The sequence below is a fragment of the Phalacrocorax carbo genome, chromosome 3 (assembly GCF_963921805.1).
Source record: "Phalacrocorax carbo chromosome 3, bPhaCar2.1, whole genome shotgun sequence".
NCBI lineage: Eukaryota > Metazoa > Chordata > Aves > Suliformes > Phalacrocoracidae > Phalacrocorax > Phalacrocorax carbo.
The window spans coordinates 69948281-69974859 of record NC_087515.1 but is presented as its reverse complement, the minus strand read 5'-3'; the positions used below and the strand labels follow the sequence as shown (position 1 = coordinate 69974859).

The window sequence follows — 26579 nt, the reverse complement described above, 5'->3', positions numbered from 1 at the left end:
TACAGCATAGCTAAAGAAATGCACAGTGGAGCAGAATGGAAAGTAAAAAAGGAAATTAAAATACTGTAAAATCTACCGCATTTCTTCAGTTCCAGGAGAACAGGTAACCACAGACACAGGAATCCTATGTCATGGTTAAAAAAAATCACATAGCGAACCAGGCATTCAGCAAGAACACCTGGCTTACCTACAGTGCCCATTTGGTAATTATATTTCTGTCAGCAGCAAATATGATAAAGTATCTGTACTGCTAAAAGTGATCTCCAGTATCCAACCTTAAACGCTTGGTGCGGAATCCACACCCCTATTAAGCACTCAGGCTCTTGCATTACACAGACGCAAGGGAAGAAGACAGGCATTTCACAATGTAATAGGAAACCTAGTTTGCTGAGGAGGGAGATGGCAAACTAGACCCTAGGAAATAAAGCTAGCATGTCATTTAATTAGGAGTCTGGGAGTATCAATTCTGAGGTTTCTAATTTATTTTGTGCATTTAGTGCTTGTTTGTTTTTAGGCCATTTCTGAAGGGGAACAAAAACAATGAATCTTGTAGTCTTCAGTAATTGTAAAGAAAATACAAATGCTTATCAGCTGCTGGTAACAAGTATTTCACTTTAAGATGATAAGCTAGTATTCTATGAAATAAGGCATTTAGATTTGAAATTGCTAAAATGGGATTCCATTTCATCTCGTGCAGGCGCTCATGGTAATTTAGTTAGGCTGGTTTGCATACAAAGGGCTGTACCTGCTTTTAAAACAGAAAAGAAACCAGAGAATATGCTAGTAGCCTGTTCACAAAATCCTTGATCAAAACAAACACTTGTCATTATCTTCAGAATCTCCTGTAGCTATGTTTGGTATATTTGTGATTCCAACAGACCAGAGGACAAAATGAGTTTCTGTAACCTTTTCTGAAAATGTCTTACTCGGTACTAGTTAATTATTTGTCCTGTTCTTGAAAGCCAACGTTTGCCTTTGATACAAATTGGAGAGGATGGCTGGGGAAATGTGTTCGCTGAAATGAGAAGTAAGCTCATTGTCTACAAATCAAAATGGAAAGAGGTCCCCAACAGGCGTACACACTGAATTTCACTTACTGGCAGCACAGGTCTAGTTCAAAACATGTGAGTAAAACAGATTCTGCTTTTCTGCTACAATCTCCTCCCTTTCAGATTTATATCACCATGTGCACTAATGAGCCCTACAGCCTGGCACCTGAAAAATAGAGAAAAAAAATAGCTATTCAAGGATCTTGCTCGGGTTCTAAGGAATTTTCACACCCATTTAAAAAACATAATCGCAGTATTAGCAATGGCAACTTTATTTTTGTTACTCGCAAAGAAATAACCAGTTGCCCTTTAAAGCACAATTTTTTTTTGACTCATGACAATGTGATGTGCTATTGCTTCAAAAAGTTGGATGAGTATGGACTGGAGCATGCTCTGAAAGCTCAGTGATGTTGGCAGTCTGGAATCCCTCACAAGTCTTGAGGAACTTCACGAAAAGCAGAACAGTCTCATTCTAAACAGTCAAGTACTGCCTGACTATATTAAAACATCTGCACTTCAGAAGTCATGGGTTTGAAGTCCTTTAGAGCATAGGAGAGAATCCAGCTGCAGCAGGGCCTAATAACCAAGCTGTTGGATAAAAAGGCAGGGTGGGGTGAAAGAAGGACAAACCAGATCTCTCCCCTTGTTTCCGTTCTTGTCTCTTCTCTGACCTGGAAGTAGAAATTGAACTTTATTTTTGGGGAAGAGAGATTTGAAATCTTTGTTCAGCAGCAGCTTCAGGTGTGAAAGCAACCAGGTAGTAACAGGGCAGAGCAAGTTCCTTATCCTCCCTGAGGTGCCAGCTCAAAACACATCCCCTTCTTTTGGTTGCTTCAGGCTATACACACTCCCTGCTGTGAAAGCCATAAAGTAAAACATGCCCAGCAGAGCACAGCACCTGCGTGAAAGCTGCAGAACCTTAACAAGCAATCCAGGCCTAATTCCCATCATTGATCTGTCCCAAGATCCTCAAACGTATGTACAATTACCTTGCTGTCTAAACCTCAGGAACCCTGCCATGCTGCAGAAATTGTAACATATTTCCATCCAAGGAATTGCCTCCCTTTCCAAAGGGAGGTTGTTCCTATGTAGAGTTAGTTATGCCTGGTCGGAGTGAGAATGCACGTCAGTGGCATGTAGCTCAAAGTTTCCTCCTTAACATGCTCCCCTGGTGTACCTGGGTCCTGGGCTCAGATCTCAGCCCCTACTGGATTTAGAGACAAGTGCACCCTAACCAACAGTACAGAAAACTCTCAGTCATGAATATGTCTGTGTGCTTTTGCTTTTACAGATGTTTCATTTTAAGAATCATCTGCCAATGGAGGGACTGTCAGCTTCTAATTTCTAAAGGGAAAACCCTCCCCACTGAGTTATCTAATGACTTGCACAGGCACCAGCATGAAGTGGAGACCGAGTTCTGGTCAGCCCAAATATGCCCTACCCCTAAAACAACTGAAGTAAGGCATAGATGGATCTATACACAAGTCTTCCCAGAATGCTGAAGTACTTTAACAACCCAGTCAGTCAAGGACATCCCATTTTGGAGGTGTGATACATCATGGCCTTCCAAGATTTCAACTAGATTCTGTATAAAGAATCAGGTCAGCAGCTTTGCATGTGCTCAGCAGCACAGACCCAGGCTATGGGAATGTGCAGATGTGTATGTAGGTAGTTGATTCCTCAAGCAGTGAGAAGACACCTAAATGCATTTAAAGACCTGAATCAGTGTCAGTGAATGAGGGCAATAAGCTCCTCAATGAGTTAAGAGTTGCTCCTGTAAAAATCACCATTAAAACAGAATTATCCTTGGATACTTTTCTCAGCAATTATACAAGGAACTGGCTGAAGCTGAAAAAAAAAAACAACCTATCATCCTTTCAAAGCTGCTTAAAGACACAGGTCTTATGTTGGGGAACTTGTATTTTGCAGCTTTAGATGTACCTGTTCTGCAAACAAACCAACCTCCTATCTTCCAAGCAATTCATTTCCATTACAGTTAGAAAAGCAAAATTAACTCCAAGGAAAGTAATCTTCAGCCTCATTCCAAAAGAATTATAGTTCTATTCTCAGCACAGTATTTACCTTTACATACTAATTTCACTAATCTCCATTTGGTGGGTGATTAGGACAGTAAAGAATCTGCTGGGGATTTCTCTGTGGTTGCACACCAAATATGTCTGCCTGACGTGAATGACAGGAATGTTAATGCCAGTTTAAATAAGCAAGTCCTTAAATAATTCAGTTTAATGCCTGCTTTACTGAAAGCTTTGTTTGCAAAAAAGTCAAGAACATTTCTTATGCATTCGCTGTCATTTATGTTTTGGTCTTCTAACCAATGCCTGCAAATTGGCAGGCCCACCCCATACAGTTCCAAAAATGTCCTTCTCTGTCCTTAGGGCATCTTCCACTGGTAGCTCTCTTCCCGCTGTCACCACCATTTTCACAGCCCGAATCACGCTGGCCGGACCCTCTGTGTACTGACTCAGCCAGGCTCGGGCTTCTTCTAACGCTCTGGTTTCATCTGAAGATGACAGGGTCTCCTCTGAAAGGCCAAGGCGCAAAGCCCTCTCGGGGTCCACTCCCATAGCCCCGCTCAGCAGCCGGAGGGCAGCCCTGCTGCCAACGAGCCGCACCAGGCGGGCAGCTCCTCCCCAGCCCGGCACCAGACCCATGTGCTTATGGACAAATCGAATTTCACTTCCAGGCGTCATCAACCTGTCAACCAAGAACAAACACACAGAGGTCAATCCATGCATTGACTTCCATGTTCAGCTCACCCACACTCAATTTTCTACTTTCTCCTCCCCTCTGCTTCCAAAGGCTGCTACAACTGGACAGCATGCCGATTACAGGCGGAGCGGGAGTTACCTTAATTTTCACATCACCCGGTGCCTGAACTGCAGCTTTTGGCCCTTCTCAAAATGAGATATGTAGGCTGCCACAAGTAAAGATGCTTAGCACCCACACTGATACCTGTAGTCAGTTCGAAAAAGTGTTTGAAAACAGAATTGCAGAGACAGAGGGCATATTACACTTACAGGGCCAACGTTGCCTCACTAGTTCATGCCTGAAACAACAGGGTTTGGGATAAAACCCAAGCAAACTTGTGCAGAAAACTTATTTCTCAAGAGGATGGATTGTGGTCTTAGTACAGATCTGTGCTGGGGCAGTTCTGTCAGCACCCCAGTGCTTCATTATAGTGTAGTTGAGGTCGTCTTTGTTCTGTACTTTAGAGTGTCCATGTGACTTTGATTTCTAACTGCTCACTACAGCAAGGGAAGTCAGGATGGACGCTCTACTTATGGCTCGCAATGTATAATAGAATTGCTTTCTATTTATGCCTTATAGTGTGTAATAGAGTTGCTCCCCTCCAGAAGGTAGAGTCACATTCCTCTTTTCAAAGATTTCACACCTTTTCTTCTTTTCTACAGTCTGTCACCTCCCCTATTTAAAAACTCACCCTAGGGCTGATTAAGCTATCTCCCTGGAGGAGCCCTGCTGCAGCGGATTGTACTGTCTCCGTGGATTGTTCACACTGACACACATTAGGTTAATGGAAAAGCCTCTAGAAATAGAAATGTATAGAAAAAGACGTATAGAAGGAAACCAGTACTTGCTCCTTAAGATGATGCTCTGCAGTGTGGTAGTTTGCTGCTGCTTGTGAGGCAAGGGATGTAAATTATACTTGTGAAGTAATTAGCTTCTACTTCAACCACTAATGGGCTTTCTGAAGATAAATCATGTAATACTGAGATCTACACACAAGTCTGTTTCCTAACAATGCAGTTTTCCATAATGAAAGTATCAAGGTGAACAGCTTTAAGAGGGGAAAGAAAAAGAAAACCTTTAAAAATGCAACTACTTCTAGGAACTCCTAGTTCCCAAATCTTCTTAGTTATTGTTAATTGTAATTTTGCTTAGTTGCTTTTTTCTTAACCAGAGCACCATCAGCATTCATGCCATACTATAAAGCACCAGGGCTGAAGAGCTTACGCTTTATCCCAGACCCAACACAATGCACAAAGGCAACAGCTGACATGCCAGATTGCATGAAAGGCTTTTTGTAGAGATAGTGGAAGAAGGTTGTGTGACAAAAGGAAGAGTGCCGAGTATTGCAGGGGAGGAAAGGCTTTTAGCTAACATTATCAAGTGCTTCCCAAACCCAGCAAATCCCAGGGAGCTCAGGTCTCTCCTCTCCACAAGGAAGATTCTGCAAGTATGCCAACACTCCTTCACTGGCTCGGCTAATTTTGCAATTTGCTGACACCCAGTGTCCCACTGGGAGAGCAATAATGAAAACATTATTAAGGGTTTAATTCTAGCTGTGCTGAGCGATGTGAAGCATTAAAAAAAGAAGCGGTCACACGCAGCTAGGCATCTGATGCTAGACGATCTGTAGGCAGTCTCATAAGACAGCCACTGCAGGTCAGTAAGACAATGTGTTTGTTGAATCTGAGACTGTCCCAGGCACCTGGCTTCAGGCCTTAAGGACAGGCATTTCTGTGAACGTCCTGTGGGCAGCGTATGGACTCATCTTGGAAGCTGGGTCAATGCACTCTGAAGCCTGCATGGGAAGTCAGATTTTACACTAGAAGCACAGCTGATCCTTCAGCACCAACAAGAAGAAAGCTGAAAACATTCAGTATGTGGGAAAGGCTCTGTTACCCGGCACAGTCTTCACCTCCCTTTGAGAAAATGGAACCAGACATGATAGAAGGAAAATGAACAATTGACAACTAAATCCACAGAGAGATTGTGAGGCTGGAACTTCCAGGATCTCACTGTGATTCACCTCTCCCTACAATGCTCCTTTGAACAAGCTCCACATAGAATATCGAGCTAAGTGGTGGTCAGTAGAAGGTGTAAAGGCAGTCTTGGACTGCCTTCAGGCTTAAGAAAGGTATCTATGGTTTTTCAGCCTTTTCAAATGTGAATCCTCTCCTGAAGTCACACCCTTTCTTAGAGAAATGACCCATCCCACTTTCTGTTAGGTATACCACTCACTTGGAGTCCCCATGCTCAAGGAAGCAATGGAAACCTGAGCTCAGGTCTGAAGAGGTGTATGCCACTGCCAGGCTAGCCTGGGATCAGCCTCTGACCATCACCAGCTGCAGCCTTGCATAAATACTTCCCTTTTTATTTAGGAAAGGCATTGAGTCTACCCTCTGAAACATGGCAGATCTGATTTCCCATTAGATTAATTTATGTAAGGGAAGTACACCAAGCATTACTAAACACAGAGGCAGACATCAAAAAGCTGAAAAGACAGAAGTACCATCTTATTCCTGAGCTGTTTACACCTTATTCACCTAGTCCTAGCCCTGCCTTAGACAGAATAGTAGATGAATCCGAAGTGAACGCTGATTTGACTCAGTACGCCTGTTCTTGTCTTCCAGGTAAAGAGAATTAAAATCTGGGTCCCCTGTATCCCAGGGGAAGGTCATACCACTAGGGTCCTGGGCACATGCCTTCCCTGTCTGAAAAAAAAAGAAGAAAATCTGTTGCATTACAATACTGAAAAAAATATTTATTAAATGTAATTAATGTAACAAAGTAACTGAAGACCTTACAAGCAGAGATACATCCTTCAGAAATGTGAAGGGTAGGAAAATCCTCAGAACTTAAATTTGAAATAAGAGATTAAAGTAATATAAACGCCAAAGTGCAGCTCAAACCTCCTATAAGAACATTTTATTTCCATGTTACAAGCACTACAACACCCCTAGGAAGAAAGCACAGCCACCATGGGCCACATCCAATTTTGGGTTAGTCATCTAAAGCAAACAAGAGCTACAGCAAATGTTCCTGCTGTACAATTTAAAATGTTCTCAGATGTGCTAAACGTTACAAACCCTCCACGTTTGATCGAAGGATTCCTTCACTCTGTGACATCTCATTGCACCCACAAACTACCAACTGTCACATCACATCACATCACCGGCAATGCATGTGAGAAGAAAACCTTGTTCACCATTAACAATGCTACCTAACAAATCACACCCCTAAACAGGACCACTTGCTTCCTCAAAGGCGGCACTTGCTGTGAGCTAACAGCTATGGTTTCCTTTGCTAAGTATTTCCCAGATACTTGAAGCTGGAGCATATACAACAAAATCTGAAAACGCAAACAAAAATGTATTTTCTCAGTTTTTCATACCTGCTTTTTATAGTACTCCTGTTACTGAACTGTATAATCAGTTCCTTGGACAGAATTAAGATTATATTAAGGTTTGTGCCGGCCTTTACCTCACCATTTCTTTGGGGTTTGAATTATATTCAGCATTCTGACAAGGCAAAGGCACTAATGAAATTTACTAGGGATGGACAAATACCATCCTCTGGTTTATGCATTTTAAAAGCTCCTACCACTATGCTTCTGAAACCCATGATGAAAAAAAAGGGATGTCTAAAAAGTTAAACATGTTGTCAGCAACCTGGATTTTGTTCTCATCCTTGTCTGACTCCCAGTGTCACATAAGGACACAGCTCCTGACTTCCAATCTTCTCATTTTAGCTGGCGTGAGACTGGCACACCATGGAGGGAGGCAGCTGGCACCATGCAGTGCTGCAGCACCTGGTTCTCAGCTATGGTTATACTGAGAGAGGGAAGCTGATACTGCAGGAGATTACTTTTATCTCCCCTACAAATACTTTGGCCTCCTGCTCTCAAACCACCAGTCAACATAAATAACAAGCAAAGCTTATGCCTTGGGTCACAGGAAGAACTTCCAAATCTACTAACTTCTATAAATTTTGGTACCACTATCTACAAGGTGACTAAACCAACGCAATGTGGAAAATTCTCCAAAAAACAGAGTCAAAGGCCTTGGGATACAGTTAAAAGACATCCATAATTTTAACGTGCTGTAGAGCAAAAGTTATTGAAATGGAAATAAGAAAATTTCAAATACAACCAGACATTTTTGCAAAACATAGATACAAGACATCTAGACACATGAAAGGCAATGGTCATGGTCAGCCACACATGCCTTTTGGCTGACTGTCATTACTCAGCGAAGACAGAAAGAATACAGTATTGATATCAAAGGCTTTCAACCAATCATCCAAACCACACACGCAACACTCTTAATCACAGGAAGAGAGAGGCATTAGAGAAAAAAAAAAAGAAAACCACCAGGAAAATGGTAACACAGAGAAGGCTATTATGGACCAAACATTTGTTTTAACCAGCAAACAACAAAAGAACAAAGTCATACACTTTCCCCAACATGTATGCTTTTCTAATACACTCATCAAAATTATATCAGCTTAATTAGCTCTTGTTAAATTAAGTAACAGCCATGCTATGCTGACGTGTGGCCAAAACAGCTTTTTAAGATACACACTACCGAGGAGAACAAGTTCAAGAATTTGTTAGAGGTCAGGCATGACATTATCTGTGGATGGTGTTCATGCAAATGGAACTTGTTTTGCCAGGTGGGCATGAAAATTTGATGACCTTGCTCGCAAGTGACAAAAGCTCAGGCATAACTAGTTTAGGATTTTGTAACTTTGCTTGGCAAGTGCTTCCAGGACCATCCACCGCAGCAGCAGCTCTCAGATGCATGCTGGACCTTAAGTGGGCAAGAAAACCGGAGTCCGTTGTCCACTTCTTCCCTGTTCTCCTACTGCACCTTCCTAACACTCAAAACACAGCCCCCTACCCCATCAGTTCACCTGCACGTTGCACCTCATAGTCTCACTCCATCTTCTTTACACCACTTTGGCATCCCAAGGGGCACAGGAGATCCCAGTATTGGTGGTGAGCTCTTGCAGCAAGTGACTGTGACTCAGGCAGCAGGTACAGAGTTACACAGGTAATATCTGTAATCTGATCTCCCTTCTCCTCTTGCTGATGCATGCAAAACCCACCACAAAGAAAAGTGCTGCTCTTAAACACAAAGCACCGCTGAACACATGCAGCAGCTGGGATGTTTTTAGTCAACTAGGGTGTTACAGTAAGCTAAAACAAAACAAGGGAGAGTTGTGATTGTTGAATTTATAGCATCAGAGTAAGAACTTAACTACCTCTTCCTTTATCTGTACAACAAAAGCCCTGATTTGTGATTAAACAGGAGTCCTTTATTTCACATTGGTCCAGTGCACCACATAAATCAAGTAATAATCTTCTAGGCAGCATACTACATCTCTGGCTTTGCAGGGGAAAAAGGAAAAAGGCTTTAAAGTGAGCAGCTGAAACACAGTAACTGTTCAGATGAGGTAGAAGTGGGTAGCTGGATGCAAAAGCATTTCCATAAAAGAGAGAAGTCACCTTGAATCTTTCATTGGAGGCAAAAGCATTGCCATAGGCATCTAGAGTTCAGTACAACGACAGGATCTAATAGCTGGTATCTCCTGTACTGTCCATCATGGCATATGAAAATCAAGGTCCATCTGTGCCTGAGGAGATGCAAGCGTGTGAAAGGGTCTTCAGCCAACAGCAGATAAAGCCCTTCCTACAGCCACAAACGGGTTGAGCAAATGTATGATCAGTGGCTGCAGCACATGCTGGGAGCACCTGCCCTGCCCAAATACCCAAGTCCTGGTGGTCTCCTCTGATGACTCCAGCCCCTTCGCTGCAAATCCAGCCAGCCAATTCTGGAGCTTCAGTTCCTTGGCTCAGGCAGGGGCACCAAGGGATCTTGCCCCGGCAAGTAGCAGCCCTGCAAGCTGGACTGTAAGGAGCTCAGTTGGAACTCCAGGTGCTGTTAGCCTGAAGCTTGCACAAGGACCATTGCACAAGTAGTCAAGCACTGCTACAACCGCACACTGTCTTGAACAGTTCATGTAGCACATACTGCGGTTTGGAAACCTCCAGACTAGCTGCCTTCTGCCCATTTGCTTTAGCATGGCAGGTGGCCCTGCAAGTTTTAACACGTACCTGGTGCTCAATCCACCTCTGATATCTGCATTCCAAATCTTAAGAGTCAAAAAGATACACCAGAGACAATGTACATTCCCATTTAATACATCTAAAACCTATCCTCCCCACCACGCATGGACAGACGTTAATGCACGTGTAAGACAATACAGAACTTCTTTAGCATTACAATACAAATTCTTGAGGCCTCATATACGAATACTCCTTGGCAATTTGCTGCAGAACTCATCCCTACCTCCTCCAGAATCTTTTAACAGCAAAAGTAATTTCTGAGTATAGCCTTGAAAACAAGGCCTGAATATGAACCACTGCATTGACATCTTCACAAAGCCACAGAAAGCCTGAAATTGAGAGTACTGACTAAAGTTAAGGCTGCATTCTGTGTCTGTGGAGACCTAACCTGGAAACCTAAATACTGATAATTACATTACAACATTGTGTTCTAATAGTGACAACTTGTCTTGTATAAGTATTTAGTCTCTCAAAATATTCTTAGGGCCATAAACCTTACTAAAAAGGCTATGAATACTTTCATCGGTATTTAATTGCAGAGTGTACAGGGGTTTATTTTTAATTAAAAAGCCCTAGTTCTAGCCTTGCTCAATATTCCAACAAGCCTTCCATGGTTATTACAGAAAATGACCTTAAAAAAAACCAACTGCATTAACTAGTCATTTTTGCAATCATAAAAATGAATTTTGAAGCAGCAAAGTACTGTGGGAAGAATATTCTGCAGAAGAAATATGCAGTGCTATACTAAAATAATTTAGCTAGTCAGCAATGCTGCTGATGAGCAGTCTCCAGTCCCTACTTCAATTTTCGTGACAGATGCTGTTAGAATTAGACCCTCAAGAATAAGAAAGTCTCCTTCAAAAATCAAGTTGGGACTAATTAATCTGTCTCTGCCTATCCAGTGCAGTGCCTCGTCAGTCTATCACTACACCATCAAATAATTACCTAGGTACTCTGTAAAGGGATTATCTAGACAAAACAGCTAAAGATTTTTTGAAATCCAGCTATCTCACTACACCCTCTATCACCAAAGAAACCCCCTACTTCTCTGAAAGTATTAACAAGTGGATTCATCCTGAGAAGAGTTAGTCACAATTTCACTTATCTTTCAATCTCACTTGATTAATTGGATAGGCTTTAAAGGATCAAAAAGCCTTGATTATACATTTAGTAAATAATTCCTTGCTAATGATATTTAGCAGATTCTCAAACTATAACAATGCAGTGAGTATTGGCCAGCCTGACTGCTCTGGGCTTTCCCAGCACAGCTTGCTAATACTAATTCCCCTTGCTCCTCTCCCATATCTCCTCTCTCATGGAGAGCTTCTCGTATTTCGCCCTATACAGAGAAAGAATAAGCCCATTAGACATTAGAGCAATTGCTGCTTCAGAGCTCTGACAACACGAAGTGAGGCTTCCTAAGTGAAAATACTGTAAAACTGATAAAACTAAGGATTTCTCCTGCATATTTTTGGTGATAGTCCGTGCAGGCTGGCATAATAAAAATAGCCCCCTATGTCTTTGCTCTTTCTGAAAATCCTTTAGTCACAAATATTCACTTGACAGATGCCTAAATGGTAATCACTAAAGAATACAAAAATGAAGACAAGATGGTTTAAGAAGAGTTTGGAGAAACTATGTCCCTTGTGCATATCTTAGATAAAATTGCACAAAGCGGCTTTGCAATCCCAAATTTCAGTAGGGTAAGGGAATATTGTGCACATTAATGATCTCTTCTATTTATGAGCTTTAATTTGTAACTTTTACTACAGGAGTGCAATGGAAAGAAGCAGGTCCAGCTGCTATTTTAATAAACCCATCAGAAAGTCAGTCTTCTCAAATCCTTTCAGTGATTAAAACAAAACCATACACCTTCTTGAGGTTTAAATAAATTAAAATGATACCCAAGAACCAAAATAAAAAAATCCTACTGAGCCTCCCAAGTACAGAGTGTTCTAGGCACACTGTAAAACTCGGTGTCAAAGGAGTAGGCTTGATGCCAGCCTAAAAAATCTCACCAACACAAGAGCTCTCTTTCCTCACAGCTCTTTTCAAAGTGCCTTACAGATTATATAGGATTTTATTTATAGTTACTGAATTATTTTGTAACACTCTTAGTGCATCCATATTTCCCCCACTCACAACAAAAGCTAAGAATCAAGGTTTACATGAAGTAGCCTAGGAGAAAATATCTCAAATCTCCTTAGCACGTTGCCTTCACCACCTTTTTGCCCTACAGTCAGGTTTCCCAATGAATTTTATGGAGCCCTAAGAATCACAGTCAAAATCTGATCTGAAAATAGGCCCTAATTACAGATGTATTTTCTTGAGCAAGAGTTAATGTTCTTCTGGGTTGGCTGGGAAACCCCAGGCCACTTTCCAGCAGTGAGCAGACGCACCTGAACAATGAGAGATGCACTCTTCAAGGAAACCTTAAAATAACTATTTATAATGTGACTTTATCATGCTTTTTCACATCACTCAGAGTCAAACGAATGCAGAAGAACGAACAACGAAGTTGTATTTTCATCTGAAGACACAAAACATTTGGTTGATGCTAAAATTCTGAAAAGTGGAGTCCTAGATCAAAAAAAGGGAAGATGGAGTAACAAAAGAAGAGTTGGAGGCAGAGATGGAACACAGGGACTTCAGAGCAGAAACTGCTAAGTAGACATGAGCTGTTTTAGGAGGAATATGGTCTCTAAGAATAAACAGCTTAAGGCGTGGTTAACTCAACTATTTATTGCCCAAACATTCAGACATTCAATAGAAGATGAGCCTCCAAAAGGAACAGTCATCTCAAAGAGGCTGCGAGATTACCAATTTCAAAGGAAGAAGCACAAAAACAATACTGTTACTAGAAAAAGATCCTGTGCACAGCAGGAGTTAAATGATAATAAGCAGATACAGAAATCTGCACGCCCCAAAACCCAGCATCTCATCAATAGCAAAGCCCGCACTGAGAAAAATGAAGAAAAGGCCCATCAGCAGCAAAACGGAGTATGCTAAAGCAGCAGAGCACTCTGTGATCCAGTAAGACCCAGCCTAAAACTGGTTCAGACACAATTGTGTAAGAACAACCAGAGAAGGGAAAAAAGATTTGTTTCTTAAGCACTTCCCTGATCAAAGGAGAGTGGTTAAAAGAAGGCCAACACAGATTGTTAGGAGAGGGATTATGGGAGGAAAGAAACACAGGGAAAGAAGCTGTTGCTAATACCCTGCAAGGGAAGCAGGGCAGCCTCAAACAAGACAAGGCAGGTTGGACCCTCCGAAAGTCTCCTGCAGGTGATGCTCACCGTCATACTGGCTGCCATCCACACAGAAAGCTCTTCCAGTCTCTTGCTGGACCAGAAACCCCCAGAAGTCAGCTACGGATGAAGGCTCACCCAGCAGACCTGGATTAGGGGTTTTAAATCTAATTTTTTACCTCAGGATTGACACTTTCTTGCCCATGGCTTCACAGAAGCTGGAGAGAGAAAAGTATGCTATAAAAAGCTACTTTTTTTCTACAAGGGATAAATGAAGCTGAATACTGGAAGTTACAAAAAGACTTTTTCTGTAGCAGAAATGAAAAGTTGAATTAGATGACAGATAACAGGGCAAGAAATAGTGGCCCAAAACAGCATGACTGATTAAAACTCCACAAGCAGTATTAAAGGAAGTAAGATGATACTTCTTGAGGTCCACGTGGGGTGCTCACAGGGGTTTCCCGCAGCCCAGGGTACTATCCCCCCACAGCAGGCTGCAGGTGCCGGGCCACAGGCAGCACCGCGCAGGGGAGCCACAGAGAGGGCTGGCCAGGGGGCTCGTGAAGCCCCCCCACCGTGGTCACACAAGGTGTTCCATGCTGCACACGCGCATCGTGCGGCCCCTTTGCAAGCCGCTACGTAACATAAAAGCTGTGTGCGCCACACACCATTCCCTTGTCCCCACTCTTGTGTCTCAGCATTCAAGTGAGGCAAGAAGACCCAGTAAAATGCAGAAAAAGTAAATTAAAAAGCCTTTCCCAAGTGGGAGAGACACAGACTTTTTACATTTATACAGCTCGCAATAAAAAGTCCCCAGTCCACGGGTGCTGCCTCGGATCTGTTTGACAACACCCCCCGTGCGCACACGGGGAAGGAGCAGCATGGCTTTACAGACACTTACGAATACACACAAGGCTCATACCACAGCTTAAGAGCGCACAGAATCAAGTGAGCAAAACGGATAGTTACACCGGGGAGCTGTAATTCCCCCGAAGGGTGCAGTATAAACTCTGAAAACGCCACGAATCACCAGAGCCATAAAGCGGGACTGAAGCCCCATCATTCAAAACGTAGTGCCTGGATCCTCCTTTCTCCCAGCAGTTGTATGACAGCAATCCACAGCGTACCACCCCATCTCTCCTCCCCTGCAAATGACAGATGTCTTACTAACACTCTCCTCTTCCAACTCCCAGCTATGACTTTACTTACATTACCCCGGTGTCAGGGGGTCCCAGTCACAGGCACACTGCAACCTCCATTACCATCCAATTATTTCCAGAGTAGTTCTCATCTTGACATAGCACTCAGGTCCTACCCATGAGGCAGGTTTTAGCTATTCCTCGCAGGCTGCCAAAGCCTCAATACACAAGTGAGTGAAGGCCAAAATAATGCTCGCATAAAAATTACTCATGCTGGAAGTCTAAAATGTTACATGAGTCTTTCCTTCCAAAAAAGAAACTACAGCTATTTGGATTCTGTTCAAGCAAACATTTTCAACAACAGATATGCCTTTTAGACTAAAGCAAAAATTTCCATTAGAAAAGATCAAGTGATATTTTACCAGATTCTTCGATGAAGAAAAGACCACTTGGAGGTAAAGGTGTTTGGTAACTGAAATTTTTAGTCAAATCTAAATGCCAGTATTCATCTAGCTATCAAAAAAGTACACTGGAGCTTGTTTTCAAATTGAAAATATTGTATTTTTTAAATTATGTGCACACTTCTGTGCAGCATATACACCCATGTTTATAACCTCAGTTTCCCAAAACTTTATTTCCACCACGTATGTTTATTCAGACCAAAGAAAACAGAACAAAATTCTCCTGGACCAAACTCAAGAGCGCCTTAAAGGAGGAACATTTCAGCCATATTCTTTGCTCATCTCTGCTGCTGATACATAAAGGGGAGGGGGACCTTCCCAACACTCTGGCTCAGAGCTTGGCATCTAACATGTCAGGAAAGCAAAGATCACCTAAACTCAGCCAACTGGAAAGGAACAGCATTTCTTGACACCAGCCCTAAGAGATGCAGAGTTGCTCTAATACTTTATGATGGATTTGATATATCACATTTCTGCAACCCACAGCGTTAAAGGATTTAAAATATGTCGTAACATCACACTACCTAACAACCCTTCACAAGACCTAGGGTAACAAGACACATTTCGAAATTCAACTCTGTCTGCGTGCAGTGCTACTGATGCTGCATTCACACATGCTACGCAACAATTTCTGACTAAAGCAAAAAGAGGTCATACACTCATTTGAAACCACTGGTGATGAATATAACAAAATGTTGTCATTTTTTCAGAATACCGGGTTAATAATCTCAAATAAAAAATGCTGAGGCTTGTGAGGGTTTTTTAAAATCATCACAGTGGCTGTGACCTAAGTTTTAAGTTTTCCAGATATGAAATATGATTTCAGAGATCATATCTTTTTCTTTTTTTTTTGGAGGGGGGGCCACAATGACATATCTCAAAAAAGGCTTAAATGGGAGGGAAAATTTAAGATTAAAATTCTACATTACAAACAGTAACTTAAATTCTTCACCTCTTTTCTTTTTAATATAGCACATTAGCTGTATTGACAGGGAACTAAAGCCAGCTTCGTAACACTAACTGATGGTATGTTCAGACTAGCTGGACAAGAAACAGGCACATTTTCAGCAAACTGTGACAAATCCTCCACAAATATACCTAAAAGTGTGACCAATTATCACCAAAAGTATAATTTCCCCTGGTACCTTTTTATTTACAATCTTTCTCTCTTTCACACACACAAATCCACACTCTCTGAAACAGTTTTTTCCTCAGCCTACATATTCAATTTTTGTTTATGAATGCATCAGCACACAAAACAGAACTGGAGGATAACACCTAGTAACACACCATGGGTACAGTAGAAGCTCTTAAACATTCAACAGTTCAAGCACAACAGAATTTATTTAATATAAGAATTTATAATTTCATTTATTCTTACTGTGACTGATGACTTACAGCAGTAGCAATTAATTTCTCACTGACTACAGAATCTAGGAAGAAGTAGGAAGCTGAAGCCACCAAGGTTTACAGGTTCAAACCGTCTGCAGTCTTGTTTCACACAATTTTGCGTAAGTCTGGAAGGAACAGGAACACAGAGTTCCAGCCACAGGGCTCTAAATCTTCACTAAGGTATTGCGTTGCTTTGGATTAGAGGGGAGAAGATAAATGGGGTGAAGGGGAAGACTAGAAGTTGCAATTGTGAAGGTAATGTTTACAATGAAAGCAGGTTGAGAACCACACAGCAACACCTGCTTACAATTGCAAAAACCCAGGGAGATTGAGTCATTTGGGGAACATTTCGACATTTCAATGAATAGTAACTCAGATGAGGATGATTACCCTTCAGATATCTACAATGTCAACTATATTGCTACCCAGAGCGATAGAGAGAGGAAGAGTTAAACTTTTCATAGTCCTTCAATAGCACAGGACAGGACTGAAAAATGAGATAAGTAACACAGACTTTGGAAAACATTCTCTGGAAGCCGATCCAATGCAGTTAGGCAGTTTAAAGCTGTGACTTCAGGGGAAACTGAGGCTAGCAGCTCCCTAGAGCCAAAAGGAGATGACTGTATTCCCACCCCCCTCCTGTTCTTTTGTCATTCCCCCCTAGAGGCCTCCTCCACATTGGCTTTAGTCATTACTATATCCTTTTACAAACCACTTTAACTCACTGTAAGAACAGGAAATATCTAGCCCTTCTGTTGCTTTTTCGTGAGATAATTGACTCATAGAGGCATCTTCACTGGAGCTTGGCAAACCAGAGGTAAGCAGTGAGCTGGGAATGGGCAGCAGGGACATCCTTCTCCCACATCCAGGTGAGCTGTTCAGGCAGCCTGTCCCCCTCATGAAATCTCAGCTCAACGTAATCCCACCTCAGAATCAGCAGACTGGAATACATAAGTACTTCTCAGACTTCATATGAACCAACTTGCAGAGCTATCTGATTTTTTATATATATATATAAATATATACATATTTTATATTTAAATATATACATATATATAAAAAAGAATATTTTGGTAGTGACGATCAGCAATGGAGTGTCAAACTCAAATACCTGCAGGCAGTTTATCTAAACTGGGCATTAGTCACTTTGCAGATGCAAGCATCATGGACAATTTCAGTGCATTTGTGCTCTTCCTAAACTAATTCTCCTTGAGTCTCGAATGCTTCCCCACACTGTACTGATAGCCCACTGTCCCAGCAACAAGCAGCATGGGTCCAGCTCTTCATTCCCTAACACCTGTTTTATCTAAGTTTTCCATTATCTGCGCTACCTCTGTTTATTATTACAGTGCAACAGCAAATCAGCTGCATACAGGATCGTTCAACAGAAAGGACATAAGATTGCATGGCAGAAGTGCTCTAAAATGTAGACATGTGCTGATACCAAAAACCTTATTCACCCAAGATAAGATGCTTTGGCCTCCCAAAGAAAAAAAAAAACTTGGGATGAAGTAAATTCCTACAAAAAGACAACCTCAGAAAGAAAACTTCAACTCAAATTCATGCTTTGATGCTGTTATTTACATTTCCAGTAAAATCCAACAGTGGTAAATTTGAACTGTAGACTACATGAAAAACCCTGCCTGGAAGACTGTAAACACATAAAACTGAAACCCAAATGAAAACTGGTAATAAAATAAATAAAAAAAATGAGTCCATAAATACAAGCCCCAAAACACAAGCTCTCAAGCCCATTTCTAGCAGTGCTAGATTACTAAACCAGATGTCCAGTGTGCCAGGTCAAAAATAAGAACTGCCTTCTTAAAGGCAGGCAATCTGATACTGTTAAAACCATAATCCATCTCTCTGAAAATTTGTCAGAAAATTGTACTAACAAACCTCCCAGGGCTCTAAAACTGAGAAGTGATGCATGACTGCAACAGAATTCTAAAATTGCCAACTGATTTGAAGGAGGTTTTATGTGTGTGTGTATATATATATATATATACACACACATATATATATTGGAGAGGAAAATTTTATATAGTTTAAAAAAAGTGATCTATGGCATATAGGGAGCACCTGAAGCTGTGAGAACCCACTATCAAATTTGGCTACTGATTCTTCTCCTGATAATGTGCAGCAACATTATGGAGTCACATCTAATGAAAAGTGCTTTGTCAGCCTGGACTTTGCAAGAACTCATGAATATGTGAGCCCCATCCTGTTGCATTCATGTCATGCTTTGCCCAGTGAAAAGAGCTACTATGTACTGAGGCGCCCTTATTTCAAAGGGCAGCATCTTATGTACCTAAAAGCTCCTCCTGATAAATAGAAAAGCCAAAATCCTTGCATACAGTGAAATATTTCCAAAGAAGCTAGTGTTTTGTGCTCTGACATTCTGAAACTATTCTTGGAAAAGCCTGCTGTAGAATACTAATGTCTTTACAGCTTCCCCTCCCCCCCCTCTTTTTTAAAGGAGCAACAACTCAAAAGTCAGCCATGGTGGGCCTACATCTACAGAGTGGTTATATTATCTTCTGCTCCTTTCATTTCATATAAATTACATTTACTGCACTAAACACATGCTTGTAAAAGTAAATGAACACAAGTCATCACAAGAACACACACACCAAAAGCTATTCAATAACAGTGCATTTCTCTATATCTCTTATAGGCACTTTATGGAACATGCCTAATACCTTAAAACATCATACTAAGCATGCCTACATATTTTAAAAAAACATAGAAAACATCCAATTAAAATGCAGCAAGGCCAATCTGATATCAATGCAGTATTATTGGCAAAAGCTTCTCTCCTTGTTAAAAGCTTGATTCTGCCACTTCTACAGATACAGAGCAGAAGTCTGCTCAAAAAGCAAATACCTCTTTACATTTGTGGTGCTTTTTACAAAGTAGGATACTGCTTAGCACTGACAAGAGTAGTGAAACTGGCCCTTTGCGATTTAACTGTGCAACATCAACTACAGGTAAAGAAATGAGAGTTGATTAATTCATTTTCTAATAAAGAAGAAGAGAATACTGCTGTCTTTACCCATGAGCCTATCCTGAGGTCAATGGTAAGAGAAGTGGGTAGCTTTCCATCCTTGCACTCCCATTCTCTGCCTGGAGACATCACCTTTTAAATGGGATTTACATGGCACTGGCACACCTGTATTTTGACTGCAGTAGCACTGGAGAGGAAAAAGGGAGCGGAGGGGGGAAGAGACTATATTTCTCAGAAGCACTCAGGTACAATGGAAGTCCATTTGCCAAGTGATGGACCAAATTTTCAAAGTTGAAGACATATCTAAAAGATGTACACAGACACCACCCCAGCGAGATTTCTCAAAGGCACCAATGTGAAACAGAAGATGACAGCTCAGTATTCAGAGTTAGTTATTCTGGGTATTGGCTGGTAGCGCAGCTACTGTGCTCAGAGATTACTGTGTTGATGATAATTGCACAAATAAATTCATTACCAAACTGTCTCTGCCCCATATCTGCGAGCTGACTGCCCAACAATCCACTACAATTCTTATCCAAATTCCTTAACCAACCCTGCCAAATCGGTTTTTCTTAAGTTCGTGCATTGTGCAAGTACAAGACACGCTTCAGGTTTCTGCATACAGGGAACTTGGAACAGCTACTTCATTTCAATTATTTGTAAAATTGCATCACTGAATCCAACATCACAGTCATTTGTGCACTTCACTGAAATGGCTGCAGTGTCATGCAGAACTGCAACGTACGCTGACACGAGCCATCTCTTCACAGGCTCAGAGAAAATACTCGACTGTGGCACACCGAAAGAAGGCTAGGTTTCCTGAAACTGTACTAAAAAGCTCAGCTGTCCAAAGAAGTTTCATACCTGCATGGGTTTACATTACTCAGTTTTACAGAAATAATTGAGATAAATAATTAGTCTTAGACACCTTATCATCTCAATTTTCCTATCAGAAAAATCTGACAGGATTTTAATTACCTTGCACTTGTCTGGACAATTATTCCCCCCCCAATGACATGTTTATGATCTTTATAAGGATGTTGCTTCTTATGGAGAGCCATGCTGCAACAGTCCATAATGCAGCTAAGATTGAAGATGTTTTGAGAAGACCTCTTCCTCCAGATCAAAGGTAGAGTGACTCAAGATGCTTTCACTTTTCATCACTGCCCTTATGCCAGCAATAAATGTGCCAGAGTTCATGCAAGCCCTCCCTAATCCAATTTTAAATGAGCTGACTTAAAACAGAGTAAGAGACAATTAGCCAAAAGAACTGCTAAGAATACATATAAGAACTGGAAGAATGCATCAGTAATATCAAACTAATGCAGCTATTTTAAAACTTGATTTGTCCACCTTCCAGAGAGGTGTGCATCATGCTGCCAGAGCGCATTTCAGAGAAGGTACATAAGCTGTTTTTGTGCAAGTGAATCACTTCAACAATATCAGTATAGTTAATGTAGTACAAACCGGCAGAGATAAAAACTAGAAAATATTTCAGGCCAATACCAAGCACATTCATAGCTTACATGGTAACTGTGAAAACAGAAGTGGATTTGAAAATTCAGAATTAAAAGCAGCTACAACTCACTCACTCTGTTCTTAAAAAAAAAAAAAGTCCAGTTTATTCAAGGAAGAGAACCAACCTCTCTGATTTCCGTTCTCAAGTTCCTCTTTTGGCATCTAGTGACTCAGGACAGGACACCTGTTCCACTAATATCTACCCATGGCCCTCAAAAAACCCCAAGATTAAAGTTCTCAAATTTGGGGGCAATAACAGCACAGAGTATGTTTCTTTATCTTGTTGTTGTTATTAATTAAGTACCCTTTGCTGCTCCTGAATTGCTATTATTTAGTTGTACTGGATGGGTGTGTGAGAAAGGAATGGAAGATGGATCAACAGCTGTAGTTATTATGAAAATTACGGCAGCCCATTAGAGGAATTGCAGCTGCTCAATTCATGCAAATAAGAGCTACTTGACAATAACTATAATTACACAGTATGTCAAACAACATAGCTGGAGTAAAAGTAGAGACTACATATTTCAGAAAGCCAAAAGATTTCAATTTCATTACATTCATATTCCCTAAACTCCTCTTTAGGTATAACAGGATTCACTTTCTGTCAATGGACTCACAGATACAGAAAGGTCTACTAAGCCTCCCAGTTGCATTCTCTTGTCAACGCTGCAGCTGTTAAACATGGTACCTCTCTGCATGTTTACAAGGCATTTATAATACAGCCTGTACTCAGAGGCCACAGTCAGAGCAGGGGTTCCAGTTCACCAGGTGCTGTGTAGGTATGAAAACAGTTCCAGCCACATCTAGTTTCAAAGCAAAGGAAGATTGCTTCCCAATAGCTCAGACAATGTGGATACCACCTCGTCTATCCAAAGCCTGTTCCTGATACTTGGAACAGCACTGTAATACTCTGGTTTATTTTGCTTAGTATTACTTTTGAATATAAGTACTTTCAGTTGGTTCTGGACAATTCCGTTCCCACTTCAGGCACTAAGGCCCTCATAAAGGGCGCATTTCCTTCTCTTAGATAAAAACTTCACTACAAGCTCCTCATTTTCAGAGAGGCTACACACAGTGCTTATCCTGCTACATCTGTAGGCTGTTTGCACATTAGCAACTGTTCAAATAAAGTGACATTTTATTATTTTAGTTTCTTCCTGTTCCTGTTCTGCATTCAGCCTCCTTAATTAAAGCACTCTGTTTTTCGCTAGTTGTTTCGTGCTAGCAAATCCCTGCACGGAAAAAAAACACAGGGACAGAACCTCATTTGTTTGCATCTCAAACTTGTTTCAAAAACTGTACAGTGCAAAGTTTTGTTACAAATAATAAACCTAGAACACAAAATACCAGACTAATGGAGAGTTTTATTTATTTATTTTGACTTATGACAGCCACATAAAGAGACGTAAGGGGATACACAATTTTGCAGTCCTACCTCTCACTCGGGTGAGAAGCTGGGCCCACTTGGCCTACGACACAGTCAGTTGCTAAAGCTCCTCACTGCTCTTGTTTTACACAGCGATTCAAACTCAATAACCTGACAGTAAATAACCATTCCTCTGTACTATCAGGAAACCCAAACTTTTTTTTCCTGTGAAGTCTTCTGACAAAGCCCAGTTCCTAATGCCTTAGGATTCAGGGACCTGGCTCCTGGTAGACATGGTACCTCAAACTCCCCACATTTCACAGGTGCAGTCATTAAATCACTGACCCAATATGACAGCTACTCAAATTGTTGATCTTACCTGAAATCACATGCCGTGGTAAGTTCTGCTCCTCCTCCAACAGCTTTTCCTTGGACTAGTGCAACACTGATCAGAGGCAATCTACAAAAGAGAGTTTTGTAACCAAAAATTCATGCTTTTAGTGTTCTAGAAATTACAAAAGAATTTAAGCAAACCATCTCTATAGTAAAATATAGGAAAAATACACTGTTCCAACTCATTAAAATAACTACATCTTTGTGGGTAAGTAGCACAATATCAATTCCACTTATGCTAAAATTATTATTCCATAATTAATATAGGATCCCAAAATGAAACAGCAAGAGAGATCTATCAAATTGAAGAAGATCATGTGCTATTTTATGAAAAATACATACTACATATTATACCTAAAAAGACTGTCCGCAAGAAGGAGTGACAGGACAGCGACATCAGACCCTACCCTAAGCCAGTACACTGCAGACAGCAGAAGAAAGGGACATGAAGAACTGCATGGCTAGGTTATCTAAAAATAATGAGATTCAGAAGCTTCTTCAGAGTGCTACAACCTCAGTCACCAACCAAACTTTTTTTTTTTTGGAGGACAAAACCATCCTTTGAGGATATCAACAATCTGTTACCTTTGATGGTGTTGTGTTTAATCATGCTCCAGGTATTTAATCATGTTCAAGGTAATTCAAAGGACAGAGGGAAGGAAGAATATGTAGGGAGAACCTCTTTCCCCACTGCCACTGTGAAATGAATACTAATGAACAGTGACTGACTTAGGATGAGCCAGGTTCCCTAAGAAATGAAGACAACTGGTTAGTCCCAGACTTTGCACGCTGATACAGCTGTTCCGCCTTTTCCAATTAAGTGACCATTTAACTCACTGAGCAGTTTTGAAACCACATTCAGAAGTCAGCTTCCCAATCATGACCATGTTTGGTTTTACTTCTACTTTAACAGAAACACTGACAATTTCTTATGGCCCAAGTTCACTTAGCATCTGCAGCACGCTTCATACAATACATGGCACAGTGAACCCACTGGAAGACGGTAACCTCATTCTTCCTGTGGTCTACGGGGAACCAGAAGATATGGGTCCAAGTCCCCTACATCCACACTCTGATCCATTTGGGAACCTCCTTCAGGATTACAGTTAGCCCAGGTTCCCTCTGAGGGAGGTTTATCCCATCTACAATAGGTGTCCCCAGAGAGCAGTTCAGCGCTCCCCCCAAACTATAGCTTCAACGTACTCTAAGACAAGACACCTGAGGTGAGGGCTTAATCTTCATACACCTTCCTCCTCTTTGCTTTGTCCACCAATTTTGATCATACAGAGATGAACTTATACTCTGATCTGAGGATTCCTTACACTACTACTACTAAATCTCCAGTCTCCTGGACAGTTTTACAGAATAATGTTAGCTCATAACACTTTCTCATATAGATTATTTGAAAACAATGGATATTTATCTTCAAAGAGCTCTGAGAAGAAAAAATACAGACTCTACCACACATGCATTTGATAGAAATGTTATTTCTTAAGAGAAGCTAAATCTAAAGGAAAGGAAAAATGTTTTTCAGAAGTACCAGATGGTAGAACTGAATACATTCCTCTTATGAAGTGGGAAGATTAAATAAATATATTAAGTAAATGTTACCTGCGTAGGCTGCATAAGCTGGCCTTGCTTGTTTTTTTAACAGCTAGCAATTTTTACGGAGTTACAGAAGTCAGCTTCAAAAACTTTGAAGATCGAGATTTCTTTAACTCTAGGTATCTCCTGGCCTTCCACATATAAGCCTACAGGGTTTTTTTCTGTTCCAGTCTCTGGAAGGTCTAATAGTTGCAAAATGTCAAGGCCTAATTTAAATCCATAAATACCTACCTGATTAACATATGTGAATACAAGGTCTGAGTTTTAAGTATGTAATTTTGAATCCAAGTATTTAACTTTAAACATCTGTTAAAGAGTTAGCCAAAACATATTCCAATCCTTATAATTACTTCATAAAGGAGGGTAAATAAATTATATTACCTCATAAGTCTGGTTAAGGTGTTTTGCATAAACATGCACATATTCATCCCATCCTACAAAGAATAGGAAATTAAAAAATGTTAACTGATCCTAATGTGAAGCAATTAAACACACAGATGGAGGAGACAGGAATATTCATTATATTTACTCTAGCTGGGGTTTTTCTCTTTGGGCAAGATTAACCAAATTCCAGCCCAACTCCACAATGCACAAATACAAAACCTAGTATAAATCAGGTCAACCCCCCCCCAAAAAAATCAGAACTCAAATCAATTTATATGAATTTCAGTTATAATAAAGCCACTGTTAAAGTAATTGCAATACTGAGTTTCTGTGATGTGAAATTTTACATCCTTTCCTCTTAATTTCTTCTTCTTGCTCCCAGTTAAACACCCATAAAACTGAGTTTTAAAAAATCTGTATAGGACCATAGAGCACTGCATACTTTTTACTGTTCCAAATCCATAGTTTTAGACAAGATACAATTCACTTTTTTTTTTTATTTTTGGGGCCAAAAGCATTTCAGCCCCCAAAGAACTCCCAAACCCGAAAAACAACAGAAAGAAGATTCTTCTTATTGCTCTCCTCCTTTACGTTTTACATCAGCTTGCAAACAATAATGAATAGGGAACAATTGTTCCCTTCTCTTCCAGTACAAGAACTAAGGGGCTCCAAATAAAATCAGTTGCTTCTAGGTTCAAAACAAATATTTCTTCCTACAACATGTAGTTAAACTGTAGAACACTTTGCAGCAGGGAACTGCAACCTCTAAAAGACTACATGAATTCAAGAACAACTAGATAAACTCATGACAGAAAAAAAATCAACAAAAGGTTATTAAATACAAGGTAACACCTCAAGCTCTAGAAGTCTTAGTCACAAATTGCTGGGGATTAAGAAAATGTTTTGAAGCAAAATCATTACCTACCTGCCTTCCCTGTCCTTATAGACTTTCTTAGGCATCCAGTATGGACCAGGAACTTGAAAAAATGACTGGGCTAGATGACCCAGTATGGCCATGTTCATATACATACTGAACTGCATACGCCAAACTACACATGTGCCATTTAATCCAGATAAAAAAAAAAGTTTGGACACTGTAGAAGTAAAAAACCAGTAGGTAACAATTTCATTGTGCCTTTCAAAAAAAGGAACCAAACAAAAACAACAAAAAACCACAAATGACAGGAAGAAAAAGAACAAACAAACATCTCATTACTGGCATTAACTAATTTCTAAAACACAGTTTTACAGGGGTTGGCAAGTTCAAGAATCTGGCTTAATTAAAAGCTTCTGACTCATACCTCAGGGAAAGAAGAGATATGTAGTAAGTCTTCAGTACATCTTGGAATAGGACCTTGAAATAACAGTAGGTCAACCTCAGTTGATTTATTGTCCATTTTCTTCATGCATTCCCAAGACCTACTCTCCCCAACGCCAACCTGCATTAGGGTATTTAGAGACAGATCCCTGGCAGATATAAGCTGTCATGACAATCGCTACACAGGAACCAGTGAATTTGGTTTCATTACATTAAAGGCCTGCTTGAAAATTTCAGCACCCGTTGATTTACAAAGAGGCTTTGATTTATCGCTGTAGCAGCCTCCTACATCCATTAAAACCAGCAGCAACATTTCCATTGCAAATTAAAGAACAATCAAATCCTCCATGATAGCTGACTTAGCACTCCTAATCGGTAAGAAAAGTTCAAAACCCACATACATGGTACCAGTTCTTGGACATGGACTTGCACAGTCCTGATACTACAACCATCACAATGAAACTGCAAAAAAGCTCTTCAGAGAAAGTAATTTTTCTCTTCATCACAGGAGAGTCCTTGCATTCAAACTGCCCATCTGAATGCATAGCAAAATGGTAATTAAAGATTAATGCCAGAAGAGATGAGCTTGATAAACGCAGTTATGACTGAGCAGACAAAATGAAAGGTATTCATATTCTCAGGTGGTAGAGAGATTACTAGGTATCACATGGAAGAAATGCCTGCACAGAAAACACCTTGAAAAAATATCACAGTTACTTGAGTCGTGGCCAACATACCCTTCAAACCTTCCTGATAAGAAAAATAAGGCTACTAGTCAGAGTATTTTATCTGAATAAGAGAGGTGT

At 40.6% G+C, this 26579-nt stretch overlaps 1 protein-coding gene across 7 annotated transcripts in view; it reads right to left on the bottom strand.

Moving 5' to 3' along the window:
• Positions 1–452: 452 nt before the first annotated feature.
• ECHDC1 (ethylmalonyl-CoA decarboxylase 1) overlaps positions 453–26579 on the bottom strand; it is a 42098-nt gene continuing 15971 nt past the window's right edge. For all 7 annotated transcript variants that reach the window (XM_064447333.1, XM_064447335.1, XM_064447337.1 and 4 more), the window contains 3 exons: positions 24453–24505; positions 22453–22533; positions 453–3764 (listed from right to left, as the gene is read on the bottom strand). In XM_064447333.1, the coding sequence (XP_064303403.1) occupies positions 3359–3764; positions 22453–22533; positions 24453–24505 (540 nt within the window). In that variant the 3' untranslated portion in view covers positions 453–3358. The remainder of the gene's footprint in view (positions 3765–22452; positions 22534–24452; positions 24506–26579) is intronic.